The sequence below is a fragment of the Rhipicephalus sanguineus genome, chromosome 2, assembly GCF_013339695.2.
Source record: "Rhipicephalus sanguineus isolate Rsan-2018 chromosome 2, BIME_Rsan_1.4, whole genome shotgun sequence".
Classification (NCBI taxonomy): Eukaryota; Metazoa; Arthropoda; class Arachnida; order Ixodida; family Ixodidae; genus Rhipicephalus; species Rhipicephalus sanguineus.
The window spans coordinates 39,257,029-39,279,996 of NC_051177.1; the positions used below are offsets into that span (position 1 = coordinate 39,257,029).

At 46.7% G+C, this 22,968-nt stretch overlaps 1 protein-coding gene across 2 annotated transcripts in view; it reads right to left on the bottom strand.

Moving 5' to 3' along the window:
* Positions 1–22,968, bottom strand: part of LOC119382788 (putative thiamine transporter SLC35F3) — a 227,731-nt gene that overhangs the window by 126,030 nt on the left and 78,733 nt on the right. Inside the window, exons 3-4 of one of the 2 annotated variants that reach the window (XM_037650634.2) lie at positions 22,135–22,186; positions 21,993–22,080 (exon numbers count right to left, since the gene is read on the bottom strand). In XM_037650634.2, the coding sequence (XP_037506562.1) occupies positions 21,993–22,080; positions 22,135–22,186 (140 nt within the window). Of the gene's footprint in view, positions 1–21,992; positions 22,187–22,968 lie in introns of both variants that reach the window. The other variant, XM_037650633.2, reaches the window with a different exon arrangement.

Below are 22,968 nucleotides of genomic sequence, written 5' to 3' on the forward strand. Positions count from 1 at the left end.
ATAGACGGAGCAAGAAAGAAAGAAAGAAAGAAAGAAAGAAAGAAAGAAAGAAAGAAAGAAAGAAAGAAAGAAAGAAAGAAAGAAAGAAAGAAAGAAAGAAAGAAAGAAAGAAAGAAAGAAAGAAAGAAAGAAAGAAAGAAAGAAAGAAACTTTACAGAGTACTTCGCTGTTTTTGCTAGTCCGCAAAATAAACCTCATTTCAACGTGCGCACTAAATCCACGCTACGAAGAACTTTTGACTAAGGGTGTGCGAATATTCGAAAATTTCGAATAACGAATCTAATAGTGCATATTAGAAATGCCTAATATTTTTCGAATAGTTTTCGAATAATCAGCAACGACGAAAAATGCTCGAAAGAATGAGACGTGGGAACAGAGAGGGGTAATTTTTCTTGTTTTCATGAGCGAATTACCCAGATTCTTTCAGCCTGTGTATACTTACGGCACTATCAATGCCACATTGATCCCATTATGAAAGCGTTTTGCTTAAGACTCCAGTGTCGCCGACGGAACAGTGTCAGCAATCAACTACCTTCACTGTGACATTCACGATGATGTTAACTCATGAAAACTGCTTAATATTTGCGTACCAGTTTTACTTAAGAAGAAGAGAAAGAGCAGAGGAAGGCAGGGAGGTTAACCAGAAGTTTGCATCCGGTATGCTACACTGCACTGGGGTTGGGGAATAGGGGGTTGAAAGCGAGAGAGAGAAAATAAATAATAAGAAAAAACAAAACAAAAAAAAAAAACAATCACAACCACACACACACAAGAGCGTTCCGCTCAGAGGCGCTCTGACAGGCCAGTGGATCGCAGGAAGGCGAGTAGTGCTTGTAAAGCCTTCTTCTGCGACGTTATGTCCGGACGATGGCGTAAAAGCCTTTCTTCTGATAGAGGCTGGTCGTCTATCTTGTTGAGAGCATGGCAAAGAGATTGTCTCTGTGTTCTATACTTCGGACAGTCACACAGAACATGCCGAATCGTTTCTTCGTCGCCGCAGTGTTCACAGGCGGTGGAGTCGGCCATCCCTATGCGAAATGCATACGCATGGGTAAACGCGACGCCCAGCCATAATCTACAGAGAACGGTGGCGTCACCTCGGCGAAGTCTTGATGGCAGTCGAAGGCTTAACGTTGGATCAAGGTGTGTAGTCGTGCATGCATGAAATGTGGCTCATTCCAATTTGACATGGTGCATTGGCGAGCGAGCATGCGGAGCTTCCGAGCAGCGTCTGTCCTAGAAAGAGGTATCGACAGGTCGCGGTCCTCTGTATGGGCTGAACGGGCAGCTTGATCGGCCCGTTCATTGCCGATAATCCCACAGTGACTTGGTAGCCATTGAAATGTAATGCAGTGTCCTTTCTCGGTGAGGTGGTGGAACATCTCGGCAGTCTCAAATACCAATTGTTCGTGCGGACCGCGGCGTAAAGTCGACAGTAGAGACTGCAGTGCCGCCTTGGAGTCGCAGAAAATCGTCCACCTTTTTCTCATTTGGTCGTTAATGAAAAGCAGCGCGGCGCGAAGCGCTGTGAGCTCTGCTGCCGTCGATGTTGTTGGGTGAGCCGTCCTGAACTTGATAGTTGTGGCGATCGTTGGAATCACGACCGCCGCTGTTGAACTGCTCGGTAGGACGGAGCCGTCAGTGTAGACGTGAGTCGAGTCGTGATACTTCTCGTACAATAGAAGTAAAGCGAGCTGTTTAAGAGCTGGTGCTGACAGATCTTGTTTTTTCTGGACGCCTGGTATTGTCAGGTTGATGACTGGTTGTTTCAGGCACCATGGAGGAACCGAAGGTCTCGCCGCCGGTGTGAAGCCAGTCGGTAGAGAGTCGCCGTGTGCGGTTACTGTTCGGCAAAAGGAGGTGCGTGGTCTGTCCGCTGGTAGAGAGGCTAGGTGGTGGTGTGGTGTCCGGGCAAGATACCTTATGTGGGTCCTCAGTGCTTCAACCTCAATGTGAGTCTTTATGAGGTGGTCCTTGGCGATGGCTATGGTCGCCGCTGTTGAAGCACTTTGAGGCAGGCCTAAACAAATCCGGAGGGTCTGGGCCTGAACACTCTGTAGCATGCGTCGACTTGTCTTGTTTGCGTTAGTTAATGCAGGCAAACTGTATCGCAGGAAACCGAGAAACAGCACCCTGTACAGTTGTAACATAGCACTGGGCGACATTCCCCAAGTCTTTCCAGCGAAAAACTTGAAGAGGTGTTGACAAAGTACCACCTTAAATACTGTAGTGACTGCTATATTCCAGCCTACAGTTACAAAATATTTCGAAAGTTCTAGATGCTGCTCAGCTTAAGTAATCGTAATGTTCTTTTGCTAAAGCTTGTGAATATTTAAAATGTTGCGGAATTCTTTGGCTGTTTTGAAAATTGTTGCCTTACTATTCGAAAACTATTCGAATATTATTCGATTCGTATTCGATTCGGTGCCATATCACTACTCGATTCGGTCTAAAATTCACTATTTCCACCCCCCTACTTTGGACCATAGAGCCCGTATTAACCAATAAAGCGGATTATAGTGTTTTGTTCGTCGCTATGCTTGGCCACGTGAATGGTGAGGTAAATAGATAAGAACAAAAACGAAATAGGGGTAAGAAGCAAAGAAATAGAGGAGGACGGAAGTGAATCAGAAAAGGAGGAACGCGGAACATTGATAAGGAAGGAAGAAATAAAAGTAAAGAAGGAAGGAAGGAAGGAAGGAAGGAAGGAAGGAAGGAAGGAAGGAAGGAAGGAAGTAAGGAAGGAGCCATATCATTATCAAGACTTGCTTACTGCATGGTGCCCATATAGGCTGGGAAAGGAATGAGTAGCAGAGAGGTTAGAGAGAGATAGGCAGTATTGCCGGCAGTTCGCGTGCACTTGATGTATACATTACGCCGAAGCGCTTAGACACTGCACCGACATACATTTACCTCACTGACATCACTGAGTGTACGGGGTTATCACGTGGTTTAATAAACCCCTCTGCGTGCGCACGTTGATCAAAGTGTTGTCGACATCATTTTTCCCTTGATTGCCGCGATGAATCCACTCCAGTTTTCTGCTTTTACAGCGTCTACAGGACACCGTTGGTTGGAGTCAGTTTTCACCCGCAGAACTGCCGACTGGTTGGCAGACGCGTCTACTCCCCGTCGTTGAAAGAAGATGACGGCTATACGGTAAAAGATACCGCAAGCGTGGCGATTAAGCATGGCGAAACTATATACGAAGCGCTGCGAGTGACGACGCTTTCGTGGTGCCAAGTGAAGTTGTTCGACAAGGGAAAGCAGTGCAACAAATGCACAGACAAACGCCACGGCAGTGACATGCTGGTACTCAAAAAAAAAAAAAAAAGAAAGAAACTCACAGGGTCCCTTATGCATTCACCTAAGACGACTCGAAGGCAAAAGCCATCTTTTTTTTCTGATGTATTGATCCTGCCCCGCCACCCTCCGAAAGTTTTTGGCACCTAGCGTGGTTTTGCATTGCCTCCAGGATCGGAGGCACCTCACCTGGTTTTGCACTGCCTCCGTGATCTGCCCACTTTTGACCAAGCTACGATGTCATGCGATGATGGCATCATGTGACGTCACGTCAAAATTTGTGACGTCATGGTGGCGTCATATGGTGACGTCATCACGTGATGATGGTTTCTTTGCATCACTCGTGTGCTCTCCGACGGCGCGGGACGCCGACGGTCAATTTTCGCTTTTGACCAGGCATCTAAGGCTTTCGCCTTACTAATAACAATTTCTGGGGTTTAATTGCCAAAACCACGTTATGATTACGAGACACGCCGTAGAGGAAGGCTCCGGAAATTTCGACCGCCTGGCGTTCTCTAACGATCTTCTAAATCTATGTACACAGGCCCCTTGCATTTAGCCTCCGTCGAAATGCGACTGCCGCGGCCGGAATCGAACCCGCGTATTTCGGGTCAGCAGTCGAGCACAGTAACCACTCCATCACCACCGCGGCTGTCCTGGTGCACTGGAAGAGCACGTTCGCATATCATACCTAACCTGTTTGATAATGCGTGTGCACGCGTGTGTGTGCGTTTTACTTTTTTCGTGACTCGGCTCCAAGAAAGTAGAAGAGAAGTGCTGTATCATGTACATTCACGCATATGCGCCGATTTCTTTACGCCCTCGTCATCATCCTTTATAAGCTTTCCCTTTCCCTTTAACTCCAGAGCAACAGGCTAAACACCGCTATAGTTTTGGTCGGCGGTTCCCTACCTCCCCTGTAAGTAATCTCCATCTCTCTCTCTATTTATGAACGGCGCATCCATGCAGTACACGTAGGTGCGTCCTGGAGCGCCACTCTGCTGACACGGAATGATAAAAAGGTGCGCACAAGCTCGAACACGTTGCCATGACAACTGAAAGGCATGATGAGCATGTTCGGTAGGGCCTTAATTACGGTGTCTCGCGCGCGGTGATTAATAAGCGGACATGCGCTGGTGCACTAAGCGAAGCGAATGTCGCTAAGGGGGTACGAGAAGATTTGCCAAGCAGACAATGGCTTGCACTCACGCCCAGCAGCATTATTAACAGTTATACATGTCGAATACTGAATGCATATTTCCTATGCCTAGTGATAGAATATAAGACGTACTTAAGGTCAAGAGGTCAATCAGAAAGGCGTCCGGTTCGTTGCTACTGCAATGTTACAAAAGCAATTGAGGGTTGAATAATAATAATTATTGAGGTTTTACGTCGCAATACCAAGATATGGTTATGAGAGACGATGTAGTGGAGGGTTTCGGACATTTTTACCACCTGGGCTTCTTTAACGTGCACCTAAATCTAGGCCAACGGGCCTCTAACATTTCGCCTCCATCGAAATGCAGCGGCCGCGGCCGGGATTCCATCGCACGATCTTCGAGTCAGCAGTCAAGCACCATAACCATCAGACCATGTGGAGTTAATCGTTGAACAAGAAAGAAGGTGATCAATTAAATAAATTAAAGAAGAGTCATCAATTAATTAGCACTGACAGATTCGTTCTTAGAAAATATGTAAAGTGTAGTGCACTTCCAAACCGGGCATGCAGATGAGGTCTGTGCAAAGGCTATACATAAGGGCTGAATCTTAATTTTACCAATGCTTGATATGGTGGCTCGTTGGAATACTACTTCCATCGAATTTAGTAAAAGGTCCCGAGAAGCTGGAAAAAGTTTCGCAATACGGATGAAAAAAAAAAACGCTCCAGTGAAAGGGAAGGTGTCCAAAACATGTAATCTCAATATAGCTCACCCAGCAACAAAGGAGTAATGTCTGAAGATAAATATCTTTCAAGAAGAAGAAGGAGAAGAAGAAAAAGACAGGCTGGAAGATTCCTATGTCTCGGTCCTGAGGTTGCATCTCCAGGAATTTTACTTTCTTTTTTTTTGTATCTACTGTCATTCTATAGAGGGGAAATTCAATTACCGTTCCGGTGACATTTTGGAAATGAAATTGGCCACCGTCGCTGCGATGGAATTCTATTAAGTAAGAAATGCCGCGCACATCAGATCTTTTTTTTTATTTGTCATTTCTGTTTCTTTTTCATTTATTTTTTGGTGCGAGCGTACACACTCGGAAACTGTAAAGCTATCCATTTCACACGTTTATCCTGTGTGCCAAAGTTTGCCAGGTTGCTCGAGTTATTTCTTTAACCTTTGTGCTTTAACGTGTGCTGATTTCGCAGACTGCGATCTGCTTGTCTTCCTGACGATGTGTTCGCTCCCTTCTTTTATCTTCGATATTCCCACTTCTTTCCTCGCTCGGCGTCAGTGTGGTAGACCAAATTCTGCCGCCCTGTTAACCATCTGGTTAAGATTCCTCCCTTTCGTCTCCTTGCCAGGCAATCCACAAATCGGACATATTATGAATGAAGGCGTCCTGTCGGTGGCAAAGAGTGTTTACAAATGAAGAACGGAAACTTTATTGTCAAATCAATGAGATTTGAGTCCGGCGTCTTTTTAGTGGGCCTGGGCACCCACCGCGGACGCGGTTCCGAGACCTTGTCTCGAAGCGGCTTCCTCGGCACGCTGGACGGCCCAGAGTTGTGCTGTCAGGTTCGAGCTGAGCAGTGCGGTCTTCCAGCGCGAGCGGAGGCTGGCGGTGGAACCAGTGCTGTTTACAAATGAAAAATCTCGTGAATTCGGCTTCCGATTCTGATTCATTTCTCAATCCTACACGAAGTATTATCTAGGAACAATACACACAGAGTAGCACATAAAGAAAAAGACAGCTTCAGCACTACATACTCACCACTCCCAGACATGCAGCTATCTTACGCGGTAGTAATGAGAAGCTTTATATTTTATAAGCTGTAAGCTTACACGTGGCGTAAATGCGCGCTCTACTCGGTGAACAGCGTGAGAAAACATGCACTGCTGCCGTTCCGCCAAAAGTCCTTATCTTTGATAACATTTCTTAGAATGATCCAGCGAGGAAGTTCCGTCCTTCTGGCACTATTCTTGAAGCAACGTCGCTTCTTTATGGCGGATACCGTTCACGGCAATAATAGAGAAGCTCATGCTGACCGAGAGTACCATTCAAAAGTTCACACATTCAAGTTGTCAGAAAAAGCGCTGTGTCTTAAACCTGGACAAAACGAAAAGGAAAAACACAGGATGTATCGTTTCACCAGAGGTTTTGCCCACGTTTAGAATTCCGCGCTGTTCTTCACAGCGTGACTGATTCAGATAACTGGTTCAGATGTGGATTCTTCTGCAGTTCACACCTTCTCACACCAGCATGGCTATATCACAAGCGGACCAAGTGTTCATTATCCAGAAACCAGCTCGGTGCAATACCGGTCACAATGTGGACGTCTAGCAACTTTTGTCTCATCTTTCACTTATTTGGTCCTTCCATGCAACGAGTATACAGATCCGAAAACATGAAAGTGCTGCGAATTTCAAATTGGTTCATTGCATACAAGATGAGTATTATTACCGAGCTCTTTCAAATGCAGCTGGCCAGACACGTTCGTACCTGATGAAACGGTGTCTAGCGTAACAAGCGCAGAGGAAAATTCTTGTGGAGCTCACAGTTAGCACCGACGTCCGGTATCTCGTCCTGTGATACCGACTTCCGGTATCACAGTTAGCACCGACGTCCGGTGTTCCTTCCTTTGGTTTCAAGTATTGCACAGTAATCCCACGCAAAACGTGAATTCGTGCCAAGAAGCACAGTGGACAACCAGTCGGAAGCTCACGTATACAGTTACCTCAGACCACTCAGTCAGACAACGCAACTCTCGTTGACGTATTGGCGAAACCATCAATTACTGCAGCGCACGAACCGCGCAACAGGCTAACCGTTCTGTCCAACCACTCCATCATCGCACCCTGTTCGCGCACGTGCGGGTATTTTAAGCGCACTCAGTCCACAGAATGAGCGAGCGAGCGGTCATTGCGAACACGCGTTATCCCGCGTTGTCCAGTGCCGCCCTATATAAGCTGTCCCAATATGGCGTCAACGACTCGGCCAACAAGCGGCAGGACATTACGACCGGGTGTGCCTCATTAAGCGCGCGGACAGCCACGTTACTCCCACGCGTCGTGTTATGCGCGAGAAAGCTTGAACACGGCACGTCGCTCAGATTATGAAAGAGTCACCCTCTCCCGCTTAATGCGTAGCTGTTTCTCCCAGCTACGCATTCTGCCAGGTGTAACATACGGAGAGAGAGGCGTAATCTACGGTATTGCAGTAGTATAGTCCTCGAAGATCTCGCAAAGTTCCGACAGCCTGGCATCCATGGTGTGAGCTCCTTATCACACTGTGGACACGTGGAATTGCGAAAGCTCGCCGCCTCGCGATGCACGTGTGTTCGGCGAAAGAAGCGTTTTATCTTTCCGGCTCAAGATAATGCGCAGTGGACCTTGATGTAGCGCAAGAATCCTTCGCACCAATCCAAATTTGGATCCGCACTTGTATTCACGCCGGTTTCGAAAATCATTTCGAAAATGCTAGCTCACGTTCTAAAGCTTGTTGCTCAAGCGCCAAGTGCATCTTTTTAACAGTTCTTTCTTTTTTATTTCGATGGAAGTGCTGCGCATTCCATGTTGACATTGGAGCTAGTTCCTCGTATCCTTCGCAAAACAGAGGGGGCACAGCAGTGCGTAGTGACATGAGAATAAAGGCTGGTCGCTGCGCACATAGAAGTGCGCAGGCTTCGAGCACAAAAAAAAAAAAAAACAAGCCCACGTCACTCGGGCGACGCGCTCACAAGCTGCGCAGTGCAAACAACGCCGTTGCTTTCGCAAAAGCAGCTCCATGCGTCGTTTATCCAAAGAACGGGCGCAACTACAGCGCGCGATCTGCACGCAGTGTCGTATACGCCCATCGCTTTGTTGACGCACAAGGCGTCCGCGTTAGCTGCCGGCGCACGGACGCTTGAAACGACGCCTTCTGCGGAAATTTCGGACAATGGAGTGGGCTTCCTAATCTGTGCCTGCCGACGCGTGCTAACACGATGGATGAAAAGCTTATAAATAAATAAATAAATAAATAAATAAATAAATAAATAAATAAATAAATAAATAAATAAATAAATAAATTCTATATCAAGGGCTTGCAACTGCTTACAGTGTGCTGTCATCATCCAGCTTTCAATAAAAATTCAAGCAGAAGCTTCCTAATGGGAACTGACAGATCGTACGGGAGCAATATCGGGAATTTCCTTATTTATCCAACGTATGGCAACACTCTCGGACCTTAGTCATCATTTAGCCGATGTCGCCCATCACTGACAAACATTTACCCAACAATACACACCCCCGCCACGGTGGTCTAGTGGTTATGGCGCTCGACTGCTGACCCGAAGGTCGCGGGATCGAATCCCGGCCGCGGCGGCTGCATTTTCGATGGAGGCGAAAATGTTTGAGGCCCGTGTACTTAGATTTAGGTGCACGTTAAAGAACCCCAGGTGGTCGAAATTTCCGGAGCCCTCCACTACGGCGTCTCTCATAATCATATCGTGGTTTTGGGACGTTAAACCCCAGATATTTAAAACAATACACATCATTAGCCAACAGAAGCCGATTCAACCATCATTTGGCAAACTCTAGCCGACATAGTCCATCAATCGTCCACCTGTTGCTAACACTCGCCCATATTGGCGATCGTTTGGCAAATACTAGCCTTCATTAGCCATGTCTGCTAGTATTTTTGATGAATCATTTATGCATACGCTCGCTCTAAGTATATCTGGTTTGGCATATTTACCCACCACTTACGTGAACCAAGGTGCTGCGGGCTATCCAGAACAGATCTCAGAACCATAAACCTTTACAAATTTTGTACATATGTTCCCATTCTCTGCTGCTTTAACGGCGCCTGTTTTCGTGTTTTCGTGCACACGTGTGTGCAGTGGTGCGTACACGAACGTTCGTTTCACGCGCGACTGACTGCAAGTGCGCTCGTGTGAGTCGAGAATTGTTCTTTCACCCTTTTTATCTACGGTATGTAACCTGTTATGCCAGCGTTTTCCCGGCTTACGTCAATATAACTTCAGTTAAGATCAGCGATTAAATTTATCTTTCTCTCTAGATTGCATTCAAGCGGACTTCTTCAACATCAGCGCCGGTTTCCAACACTGGTTTTGACAACGCTTTGAGCACGTTTCATTCAGCATGAAAGAAACGTTGGTTGAAGAGAATGAGCTGTTGTCGCGTTTCCCTGGACAATGTATAAGCGGCTAAGCGAAGCGCGAGGAAAGAAATATCACAAAAAACAGCTGCCGTCCCGTTATGCGCGATAGATAGCGTTGCTTATGCGTTTTGTTTTCGGTGTTTCGTCTTTCCGCGCTGCACGCATGGTCCGGGTGACCTTGATGTTACGACGATGACCTTTAGGACGCTCCATGGGCTCGGGTGAATGCTATGTGGTGGCGAGGCAAAGTAAACAAAAACGTAGGAAAAAACCTAATGCAGCTGAATTTTTAAACAGTAGCGAGTGCTATACAATGGGCCTTCTTGTTTAGGCGTGCCACGCTGAAGTGAATGCCTGGTGTGTTCTTTTGTGTTTTTTTTTTTCTCAAGGAGGAGTGGAAGAGGACGAGGGGGGGGGGGGGGAGTATACGACAGCGCCATGGAAACCACTGAGATGCTTTAGCCAGCCCGCATGCCGACGAGAACTCGCGGTTCCTCGCTGTCATTAGAGAAGGACTGCGAAAAAAAAATATTATTTAAGTGCGGGCTGTAGAGTGTGCGCTTTTTTTAAGTTCTTTTAATCTCCGTTTCACGCTCCTCATTACTAAAGCACGTCAGTTCTCATACACGAAATCGCCTCGCCGCAATGCGCGCACATTTGTTCATAAGCCCGTTATGGTAGTCAGCGAATGCTATTAGTCTGAGTAGGAGGTGCTCGGCGAAACTCGAGAAGAGGCTTATGTAGCGGGCTTTAGCGCCCCAGTGCAAGTGTGCGTCAGGTAAGAAGGGCACATCGTTTTTCTCCATGTGTTCTTTCTTTCTTTCTTTCTTTCTTTCTTTCTTTCTTTTCTTTCTTTCTTTCTTTCTTTCTTTCTTTCTTTCTTTCTTTCTTTCTTTCTTTCTTTCTTTCTTTCTTTCTTTCTTCTTTTTCTTTGTTTTCGTCTCGTAAATATGATTTTGCTTTTCAGAGCATGTACTTACTAGCGCCATGAAACAAACGAAAAATGTTCCTCGTGGAAGTGTAGCAGAACTTCTTAACTTAAATGTAATAGAGATAACTATATAGTAAACCTGAAACCGTTAAACATGGCACATAACTTCACTGTAGAAACATTTGTTCCTCTGTTATACGTATCTTACAAAAAAGACGTAATGGTCAAGATAATGTACCGCTTATATTTCCCGTCTCGTTGCGTTCTTAGTGGCCCGGGCAGAACTCCTCTCGCGTTATCGCAAGGATTGGCTTGTTGTGAGGGGCGGAGGACAAAAAAAGAGGAATCTTATTGAATATGTAGTGCCCGCTATATCAATGTACCATTGCTTATGAAGCTGAATCAAGGCGACGACCTTGGACGAACCATACATTGTTTTTCGTCCGCAATAGGACCTTTGCACTGCCTTACCAAGCGGTTACTATCAGCAGATGTTTGTGTTTCCCGGTGGTCCGTGTTGATATTGAGAGCAGATTATCGTTTGACCGAAGCAATAGATTTAACGAAGCAACGGTGGCTCTTCATTCGACTTTATTATACCGAGGATTTACTTACATAGCTAACATGCGGTTAGACCAAGGCAAGTTCATTCGGTATTTCCTTGTCGTTGTCGTCGTCGTTGTTGTTGACGTTATCGTTGCTGTTGTTGTTTGACTTTGGTTGAAATATTTGCCTTCCGTCCTGACGGCTCTCTCTTTCAGGGCTACAAGTACATCCCACTCTGATTGTTTTCATTGACCTTTTGGCACCCCTCGATATAGCCTCGAAAGAAAAACAGAAACCCTCATTGGCTGCTTAGGTCTCGCTATGTCATTATTATCATTATGGTAGTCGTTTCGTACGGGGGTCTCGATAAATGATTGATAAAACGACTGCAGAAAGCTCTGCGCGACGACTCGGCTGATGAAAGGTTATCACGCGATAGACATCGCCTCGACTTTTATGGTTCGGTTATATGGAAGCATTCGGCGGCACTTGGCGTGGCCTGATCGCAAGCCATCTTGGGTCCGCGCCCGGGGCGTCATCGTTTTGACCGTGCTCACCGGACCGAGAAGTACCATCGATCGCACGCACCTTGCCGTGCACTCGTGGGTTTTCTTTCTTTTTTTTTTTCGCGCACTATCGGGCACGGCTTGAGGGTTAACACTAATAGCACTATACATGTTCCTTGGTATCGAGCCGCAGACGCTGTAGTGTTGGAAGGGCCCGTGACATTGTTGACATTGTTCGGATTGCGTTGATCGCGCCCTAGTGCATGGTAACTAGACGGATATTTATCTTCTGGTTATGCCTGCCTTTCCCCATTACATTTATTTCTATGTATCTCTCTCTCTCTCTCTGTTCTGTTTGGCTTAAGAAGAAAAGTGTTCAATCCCCGCGAAGTTTTTAAATCACAACACCAGGCACACGAAATTCGTAACATTCACTCGTAAATTCAAGGTTTCGCGCCGCGTAGAAGTTGTAGATTAAAACTACGCCATTTTCCATCTTACTTTTCAAGGAATTAAGGGTCACGTAATTTACACGCAGTATGAACCACTCTTGTCGGAAATATTTGATGCATACCACACCCAGTGCAGGTGGCATTTTTTAAAATGTATTTAATGCAGAAAAGCGCCCGTTACGGCGTATTAGGCAGCTAGACATCAACACGAAGGGAAATCTGGGCTAGTTGGTCATAGTTCATTTTCGACCAGCTTACAGCGCAATAAAGATACGAGGACGCGGACCATCCGTGTCGTCACATCCTTGGTCTGCGTCCTCGTCTTTTTATTGTGCTGTAAGCTGATCGAAAATGAGATATTAACACGTCCCAAAAAACATCCGGACCTTCGGTGGTAAAATTCCCAGTGGATGTGACCTTTAAAAAATGGCTCGTGTTGTAGTGTCGCACAAATTGTCATGCCCAATACGCACACCTATAGTAGGAATGGACATTACGCATGTGGCGACACTGGGTTCAAAGGGATTCGCTGTATACCTTTTTCTTTTTTTGCCTTATGGAGTAGAGACCTAACAAAATCCTGCAGTGTGTTTCTCTATTCTATTTATATGCCAGCCCTTTCAGTGTGTCAGGCGTAACATGCCTCTTAACCGCAAAGAAGCTTTTTAGAAGTAGTTAACCGTTCGCAGCAGTTTATTAGTTGGAAACTTTAATGGGTTCTAAATCACAAAGCTTTTTTTTCTTTTTTTCTTTCTTTTTTTACTCGTAAGTGCTGCTTGGTAATGGTCGGTGGTATGCGCTAAAAATACGTCCAGCACGATCGGATGGCAGTTGCTTCTATGGGCAGGATTATAGGACAATTGTATTTCTTTCATGTAGAGAGGTATACGTGCCCAATTTTCTGGGGCGACGTCAAAACAAAGAAAGGAGACAAATTCTATTTTCGACTCCGCAAAAATTTTCCACTGCTTAGTAGGAAGAAATGGAAACGAAAACGGGAAAAGGCCACAAGCGTTGCTTACTTGATGTATTTAGAAGCGGACGCCCCGCACGTATGAAAAACTTCTTCGGAACGGAGAAAAACGTCAGAAACAAAACTCAATAACCGGAAATGCTCCCGCTACTCCCGTCTCGAAGCGATCGATCACAAAGAGTCGTATAATATTGTAGTGTACCGAAAGGCGGCTTTTATGCGGGTGTAAGTGGGTAGCACGATATCGTATAAGTTGCCGAAAGAAGGACGACGTGTCTTCTAGATTAACATTTTATTTCGTTTTTGCAAGATCCGAGCACGAATGATATGCTAAGCTGAAATAGCTATTTCTTTTACACTTCACGTTTCCCCGTTCTTTTTCTGCCATTCAGTTCGGGCTCGGAAACAAAAACAGCATTCTTCTTTCTCAGGGTGCTACACGCCTACTTTCGGCACTCTAGTGTGCGTTCCCTTATGATTATTTAGTTTATTTTTCGCGCCCGGTAAGTAGACCTCTCATGCTTACTGCGTGAATTGAATTCGCGAGTTACCGACTGCGATGAGACATTCAATGCGTGCCAAATATGCGGGACATTACTTTCGTGCTTCGAAAAGGCCGTCCGGAATGCCCGCATAGGACAGGTTTTGGTGCCGACCGTTGTTCTATATCAACCGCAGAAGCACGTCGAATGAATAAATTCCACCCTACCGCAAGCAGCACATTCTTGGACTCTGGAATTCTGTCCGCAAGCTACGACGGAACTCCTCTCGTTTCGGTGCAAATGTTCGCGAACTGCTGATTCCGACGCGTTCCGACTGGCGCAGAACACTCTCGCCTTCGCTCACGCATGGGAGGACCAGGTGGTGAGCTGTGACGTCACCGAAATGCGGAAGCGCTGATCTGAGCTTTCATGTGGGCAATGAGTAAACAAGGTGCCCTTCCCTTTTACGGAAGAAAATGTATGCACGAAGACCATAGATTTCGGCGGTTACCTGTCGGATGCTATTGCTTAAAGCGATGAAAAGCCTATAACAAGACAAATATCAGTGCACGTGTATTTACTGTGATTGCGCTGAGAACTGTGTCCTCCACCAGAATTATCCATGAAGTTCAGTACAGTTGAAATTTGGGCCTGTTGGTACATTATCGACGAAGAAAATAGCGCTGGTTCAACAAAGACACAAGAACACTCGTGTCGTTGTTCAACTAGCGCTATTTTTTTTCTTCGACGATTATCCATGAAAATAGCTCATCCCAAGGAAAAGGCGGAGAGTGTGTATTAAAAATAACACATAAGCAATGTCTGCAAAGCTGGCAGCTCAAGTTACGTTTATTCAAGCGAAATAAAAGAACAAAGTTGCAAACGTGCACTAAAGGTATACTCAAGGGGTTAAATCGGTACGCGGGTGGTAAAAGAGTTAAACAGTTACGTGTCAATGTGAATGACAGCGTGATCACACTCAAAACATGCAGATTCTGCGGTGAGATGCGTCAATAAGATCTCATTCTATTATACAATCATCATATGCATACTGTACGATATTCTGCCGCTAGTGAAAACGACACCCACAAGAAAGACACGAACGCGACAACATGGGCGGTGTGTGTTGTTTTCACCGGCGGCAGAATGTCATACAGTATAAGCAGTACCAACTAGACCAAGAAGAAGTTCTTCTCATCCATATGCACTTATTATACGGTCGTTGCAAGTTATACCATTGCTGTTAAATGCGCACCACTCTCTAAGCATAGTTCTAGGAACGTCGTGACACAACTGCTATCTCTATAGGTAATGCTCCAAGCAGCCCGGCCTTGGGAAGGGTAATACAGAATCCAGTAAGCCAGATGCACAGTGCCGAAACCACTGCCGGTCATCCTGTCACGCGGCTTTCTGCATCACATCGCTCCTTATTATTTCACCTGCTGGGCTCCATTGCACGTATATTCTCATCCTCTCCTCCAATGACATACCTCTTTAAATCACCGAAGGCGCTAGCGTAGCCAGGAGGTGGAGGGGGGCATAGACGTCAGCTCCCCCCCCCCCCCACGAAAATATTCAATGTTGGATGTGTACACATACACGCACACATAAAGACACACGCACGAACATACATAAACGTCGGTTGAATCCCCCCTCCCCGAAAGAATTCCTGACTACGTCCCTGACCGAAGGGAAAGTTTCGAGCTTTGTAAAGTTCTCGTATCGAAAGCTTTTAGCGAAGGCGCATACCGTGTACTGCTGCGAAGACTGGCCACTTCCACGATTTTACATTAAACTACCTGGGTGATCGGCTTGTGCTACAAAAACCGATGGTCTGGTATTGTAAGCGGTTTCAATACTGCAGCCAAAAGCGACAGTGCAATCCCTCGCAGAAGGCTATGCATTTGTCTACTGCCGCACGTAAAGCAATTGCAGGTGCTGTAAATAAGTCACGTTCGACATGTTTTGAGCACCATAAATATAAACTATCGCATTAACATGTTCGCGCTTCGTTCTGTCGGAACTCAACAGCCTTATAGAACAGAGGCAGAGTCTTTCTACAGTAACAGTGCTGGTAAAACCAAGCCTATTAGGAGACATCTGCTGCAACAGCACAAGAAATATATATAGAATAAAAAAATGGGGCACACGTGCACGTTACGTAAGAGTTGATAACCTCACCCGCGACCTTCGTTCACTAACCTCCAAGCCGGCATAAAATTCCTCGCATCAAAACGAGGAAACGGGAAAAAGAAAAGTCCGCACGTGCGAAGACCCGAAGGACACAAAGATAAAAGCCTGCGGGACCGCAATAAATAAACACACGGACTCCATCCTCGTAGCAAGGAAACCAAGTCCGGGCGCTGTCCCTTATTTGCGCTTTCTTTCTTCTAGTTGAGCGCGTTTCCCAGTATACACGTTCATTTGCCTGCGCGTTTGTGCGTGTGAATGTCTGCGTTCAGTGCGGGGTATATAGTACTGAGAGAGCGTGCGCAGTCGCATTTACATTCGGAAACGCTTCTCTCGCCCCGTCAACGACAGCTGCGTATATGCGCCGTAGAATGTGCTTCCGTTTTCGCTGGCCTTCCTTCTAACGGCGCCGGTACGTTTTCCCTCGAGCCTCTGCTCTGCTCTCTGGAGACGTGGACGAGCCCGAGGCAATTCTAGCGTATATAGAAAGTACCCTGAGGGACCGCGCCAGCTTAGCCAGGTAATTCCGCGGGGAACCCGCGGGGAATCGATGGAAGTAAAGCTTATCGAAAACTGCACGAAGGGTTTTTTCGATCCTTGTAAAGAAGAAGTGAAAAGGTAGAGGAATGCTAACGTAATGCTCGAAACTGTTTTCAAGGTCACATAACAAAGCCGTTCCAATTGAGGAAAGATAAAGGAAAGTCATTTCCACGGAACTCCCGGTTTCCTCTTCGGGCACGCTACATCGAAAGTGCTTTTAGCTTCGCTCCCGTTCGCGCCGCGCTTTGTACAACGTTTAAGCTTCAATCATTGCGTCCCCCAATCACGGCTCTCCCCCACCCTCGCTTTCCTTTTCCGTCTGTTTCGCAGTGACTCGCAGTCGAGCCTTTGGACTTCTTCATTTCGTTCTCCTATTGTCTTGCACTCCAGTGGCGTAGCCGGAAATTTTTTTTGCTGGGGTAGGGGAGGTTCAAAAATACTTTATGTATGTTCGTGCGTTCGTTTGTATGTGTGTATGTACATACACACAAAACACGCAATATTGAAAATGCTCGGGGAGGGGCATTTGAACCTCCCAACTCCCCCCCCCCCCCCCTTGGCTGCTCCAATGTTCCACTCCCTACCCTTTCTATTTCGTTTTCTTCTTGTCTCACTTCTTTCTACAGTGCTCTAGCGATGGTGTTATACAAGAAGATGTTATACATTTTGTATAGAAAGTCACGCTTTCTGCGAGCCAAAAAGCTGGTTCCACATTGTCTCCCGCGGAATACTGAAAAGACACACGTTACATTTCGTCTTTTTAGAGTTATTGGGTAATTAACTAATCAGCTTAAGTTTCCGAGTCTGTGTTTTCGCCCAGGCATGTAACTACAGAAGTAAAATAAGCCATGCACCGACAGTTCGCGGCTCCCTCTTGCCCAGCCAATCAAAAGGCAGCACATCGAGTACGCAGTTCTGAGATAACTGTTTCTTTTTTTTTTTTTTTTGCTACAGACCGTAAACTGCGACTTGCTTTCACGAAATTCTGTGCTGTCGCGAAGTGTGAAATAGATACGCGCAAAGATAATCTCTACAGCTCACAGGAGAAGTAGATTTCTTTTTTTTTTCGTTATAGTTGTCTCATCGCACGGTGCTGGAAATTCAATTAAAGCCACGAGCGCCGCTGGAAGTGCGGCTTTGCTTTTATCGTCTGACATGCCAAGGTGACGTTAGCTTATCCTCCCGAGAATAATTACGGTAAAACGTCGCTCCAACGGATAATTCTGTGTGCGTACAGCGATAAATCTTTGCTGGCAAATTGAGTTACTGGCTCCTTACTCCTGGACTAACAAAGGAGCCCGTCAGATGAAAACGAAAGAAGCGGGATTCAGTGAAGGAATGCTGCTTATGTCTCGTTTTGTGTCCGTGCTTCCTGCTGTGTTGTCTTTGGGTGCTATTTTTTTTTACTCTGTCTGCTCACTCAATCATGAAGTCCGTTTATTTGCTCATAAAAAATTTAGTTAGCTCTCAAAAAATAAAAAGAAGGCGTTTTTACAAGAACATTACGCCGGCTCGTGGGTTACAGGCTCCTGTAGATGTCCCGCTGTAGCTTGGTGTAAAACAATGTTGACTTTATAGCTGATCATCTTAAACGCTAGCCCGCTTTGCCTGATTTGAGATTTTGACCTTCAGTCAGCCCGTGATACAGGAAGAAACAAACAAATGTTTCACTGTGGGAGTAAGACGAGAAAGACTTCGAATGACAAATACGAACAGAATTTCTTGCATGCTGGTACGCTTCGTTGTACGTAGGCATTTTCAATGCCTCCCAGAATCGCTTGCGTCCATGCCCTCCGGATGTAACCAGTGTTTTCCGGCACATCTCGTGATTTTATCTTGCTTTCCATCATATGAGGAGCAGCGCATGAGACCAAGAAGCGCCAATATCTCCTTGATTATTATATCATCAAAGAAGATAATACAAAAAGTCACAGTTTCGCCTCAAGGGCGAAGCAATGAATGCGATAGCAAGAAATTGGAATCGCAGGAAGAACGGCCAGCAGCTAGAAACTTGCTGCGCGCTTCTCAGGCACAAAGGACACAGGAAAAGAAAACACACAAGGCGAGTGCGAACTAACGACTGTCACAGCTCGACACTTGCAGCGCGCTGCTCAAAACGCAAAGGAGGCACGAAAAGAACGCACAGCTTTACACAGCACGAGCGCGAACTGTCACAGTTGTTACTTCAACTAACCCCTAGTTTGGCTCTTCTGGCTAGCAAATCACTCCTTTCGCAAACGCGGCCGCTGCTGCGAGCAAAGTCATCTTCGCGGGGTATATAGCTTCAACGCAAACTTTGCGGTGAAAGCACTAGACGTACAAAACTCCCTCTAAAGAGATAATCGCGCGAGCACGGCAAAGTCATCTTCGCGTGATATATAGCTTCAACGCAAACTTTGCGGTGAAAGCACTAGACGTACAAAACTTCCTCTAAAGAGATAATCGCGCGAGCACGGCAAAGTCATCTTCGCGGGGTATATAGCTTCAACGCAAACTTTGCGGTGAAAGCACTAGACGTACAAAACTCCCTCTAAAGAGATAATCGCTCGAGCACGGTCGACCACGCCGTGTATGCCAAAGTACAAGTCGAAGGCGCACATCCTAAAACTAGACAGTTCTAAAACTAGACAGTTTTAGAATTGGCGACCCAAGAAATCTGCGAGCCGCCAGGACGCATGCGCAGAACGCGAGCCACTCTCGGATCCAAGACCCCGCGGCGCCTTCCTTTTGGCGGCAAACAAAACCGCAGAGTGCGCGATTCCTCACCCGAACCCTACACGAGAGGACTGGGAGGCGGCCCTGCTCGGCTGCTCAGACCTTCGGGCCCAACAGGCCTTGGTACAGAGAGCCAGGGCGGCGGCTTCAACCAATGGGGTCCCGGAATAGAGACTCCACCTAGTCTGTAGGAACCTCTAATGAGGTACCACACCTCTCTTTGTAAATAAATGCTTTTTACCACCACCACATCAAGAGAAGAAAATAAAGACGACGCTTGGCAGTGGTACGTGAAGCCACGGCTCGCGTTCCCTGCGGGCGTCGATTATGGTCACTAAGATAAACGTTCATTTGGTTCTAGTTGGTACATATCCTTGAGGTTAAAATTACAACGCAAACACACTTCTTTGTCCTTCTTAATTTTTTTTTATTTTTTTGTCCCTGCACCTATCTGAATATGATTTCCTGTCTTCGCGTATGTAATACACTATCATCCTTGTTACACGTTTTGGTTTAGAGATATTGTTGTGTGCGCATCTGCGGTAAGTTTGCATTGAGCTTATATATGCACTGGAGTATGAAAGTATAAAGCATTTGTTAGTCAGTGCTTGTGTCGTACGTTTCTTCTCTTCGTGGGTGTCTTGCGCGTTTGCGCTGTAATTTTAGCCTCAGGATTCTGGTCGCGGTGTAACATATATACTGTGATTCTGGTTCAGCCTTCCTGTTTCTTCCCTCGTGTAGCGTAAGTCTACAAGAACCAAAGCGTTCCCACTAGCTCGCGCCAGCACGAGCCACGGGACGCTCTTCTTTTAGGAGCCTGCTCCTTTTGCTGCGGGCTTGTCTCTGGTCCCTCCTGCCGATTCAAGGGCGGAGCACGCGCCCTTGAATCGTGCACTTGAAAAAAAAAGAAAAAGAAACTAGAGCACGCGCAATCAGCGCGTGCTCTAGTTTGATATGAGACCGCTAGAGGGTCGCGCCTTAGATAGAGCTCGCTCTTGGCGCGCTTCCTTTCTCTTTCGCCGGACATCACTGAGTGCACTTCGCTACCGCTACCGATCATGAACACCGAAGAAGCCAAGGCAGCAGCGCGGAGGGCTCGCAATGCAGCAGCAGCACGGTCTCGACGACAAGACCTTGCGGTCTTGGCTCGCGATGCCGAAGAGAGACGCCAGCGCCGACAGTAAGCACAAGCCACCACCAGCTCCGATGCGGCGGCAGCAGCAAGAGCTCGCGATGCCGAGGCTGAACGGGCTCGTCGACAAGCGGACCCGGAGGCGGCACGGGCCCGCGAGGCCGCAGCGAAGCGGGCGCAAACCCAAGCGGACCCCTAGCTGAGAACCCGCGAAGCAGAAGCCATTTTACTAAAAGGAAAACGTTCCCCCGAGCTTATGTCATCCGTAAATAAGCTCTTGAACAAAATGTATATACTGCATCAATATGTAAATTTGTGTATATAGTGCATCGATACGTAAATTATAAACATTGTGTATACAATGTGTATATACAATCACACCACAACAACTCTCGTGTCACTTCTTTATATGATGATGATTGAGCAGATGTACAGAGGATTCACGGTTTACTGGATTTAAGCTCCTTCATCATCATTCACTTCGTGGATATGCTGTGATTTTTTGCTGGGATGCTGTGATATGCTGTGATAATTTTAATTTCGCCACGTGTGGCGTCCCGTCCGTTTCACCCAAGGCCGCGTGCGTTTGTATTCTGCCGTTAGTATCCTGGAGAACGAATGAGGCATGGCGTAGTTATCTAAAGCTAGGAGCAAGGGAGGTTCGACCGGGATACGGTCGAGCGCTACGAAATTTATTTCTTCTGAATTATTTTTATTTGTGGTTTTCATTTATATATACATGCATATACACATCCGGGACATGAGGGCGACGACGAAAATCCGCTGAGAGTGTCCATATAATTGCTATCGCAATAATATATGGGGTTTTACGTGCCAGAACCATAATATGATTATAAGGCACGCCGCAGCGGAGGGCGTCGGAAGTTTTAAACATCTGGTGTTCTTAAACGTGCATCGACATCGCGCAGTACGCGGGCATCTAGCATTTCACCGCTATTGAAATGAGAAGGAGAACGTAATGCAGAGAAAACGGATAAAGAACAGTTTCAATAAGGTTCTTATATATTGAGAATGAAGGGAAAACCCTCCTCCCAAGAAAATGTAGTACCCCCCTCCCCTCTGCAAATATTGTGTGTCAATCATGTGGGCCACTGACCACAATATACAAGTACAACCCATTAGGCTAAACGGTCGTGGCCAGCAATTGGCACCACCCTCAGAAATTTCGGAAATCTCAACCAGTGGCGTAGCTTGGGGGGGGGGGGGGGGGGTCAAGGAGGTGGGATCAAGGGGGAGATCAAGGAGGTGCCCCCCCCCTCCCCCGAAAAATATTTCTGCCTACGCCACTGATCTCAACTTACACTCACGACCTCGTTGTGGCTTCAAAAACTCAGAGGGTCCCTTACGCACTGACCTAAGACGACTGGAAAGCGAAAGCCATCTTCTTTTTCTTCTCACCGGATGTATTGTTCCTGCCCCGCAAACCTCCGAGAGCTTTCTGCACCTAACGTGGTTTCACATTGCCTCCATGATGGCGTCATGATGGCGCCATATGGTGACGTCATCGCGTGATGATGATTCGTTGCATCACTCGTGTTGACGCCACCGACGCGGGACGCCGGTCAATTTTCGCGTTTGATGAGGCATCTAAGGCTTTCACCTTTAAAGTATGAAGTTGGGCTTGCTGGTGATGCACAACTGTTCGCGTAGCGCAAAAAAGATTTGACACAGGACAAGAGAAGGTACGAAGACGAGCGCTCGTCTTCGTCCCTTCTCTTGTCCTGTGACAAATCTTTTTGCGCTACGCGAACAGTTATGACCTCAATAAAGTTGTTTCCTCCTCCTCTCCCCAATAATGTTAATCTTAAGACAGAGCGAAACTCCGGAGGAGCGTGGGGAGTGTGAGGACGTGCTGAAACGGACGTGCCACGTTCACTTACCCGAAATGCCGAGGCAGAGGTCGATGCTGCTGCCGGTGCCCGACTGGTCCTGGACCACGGAGTTCTCGCGCGATCTCATCGGAAAGACCTGTACCCGTGGCGAGTTGGAGCCTGAACCAGTCGCACTGTACACACCATTCACTTTGGAATCGGCCGACGTCGTCGAGTCCACACGCACGGGCAGCAGAGAGTCTCTGCGAAAGAGCGGTATAGAGTCCCGCGTGAGAAGTGGGTGGCTCCTCCGGTGGAGTCGACACGACAAAACACTGCACATTAGTTTTCCAACTAGAAATTCGCGTTTTCTTTGTAGTTAGGTAAGTTGCCTTCATATATTTGTTATATTATATGCTATAAATTTATATTAAAATTATTATAAATATTATAAATATACATTTGTTAAAATTAAATTCGCGGTTTTTAAGCGCCAAAACAATGGTATCATGGTAGTGAAGCCCGAGAGCAATGAATGTTATAGTGCGGTACGCCGCATAGTAGGCATAAATTGGTTTCTGAAGGCGGGGAGGTGTGCACGTCTTTCTTGATTCAATGTTTTCGCCGGGCAGGTGGGCGAGTGTCATCCTATGTTCTGTATCCCATCGTAGAAAAAAATGGGGGAGGGGTGAGAGAGGGGTGCACGTGCCCAGTGTGTGACCCCCTGTCTATGCCACTGACGACGCGGCGGGTGACTTCGGATTATTTTCGACTACGTGGGGCTCTTTAATGTACACCGAAACGTAAGCACAAGGGCGTTTCTGCATTTCGCCCCCATCGAAAACGCGTCATATAGCATGACGGCGAAACACCCTAGCAGCCAAGCTACCACGACGGGTTACCTATATTTTTCAAAGGCGGACTTGAGATCCTCGGCGTTTTACCTTTAAATGGTTCTGAGATAATGTCACGTGGAAACGATGACATGCTCGCTATCACGAATTGCCACCAGCTGTTATGAAGATCCCACAGCTTTGTAAATCGT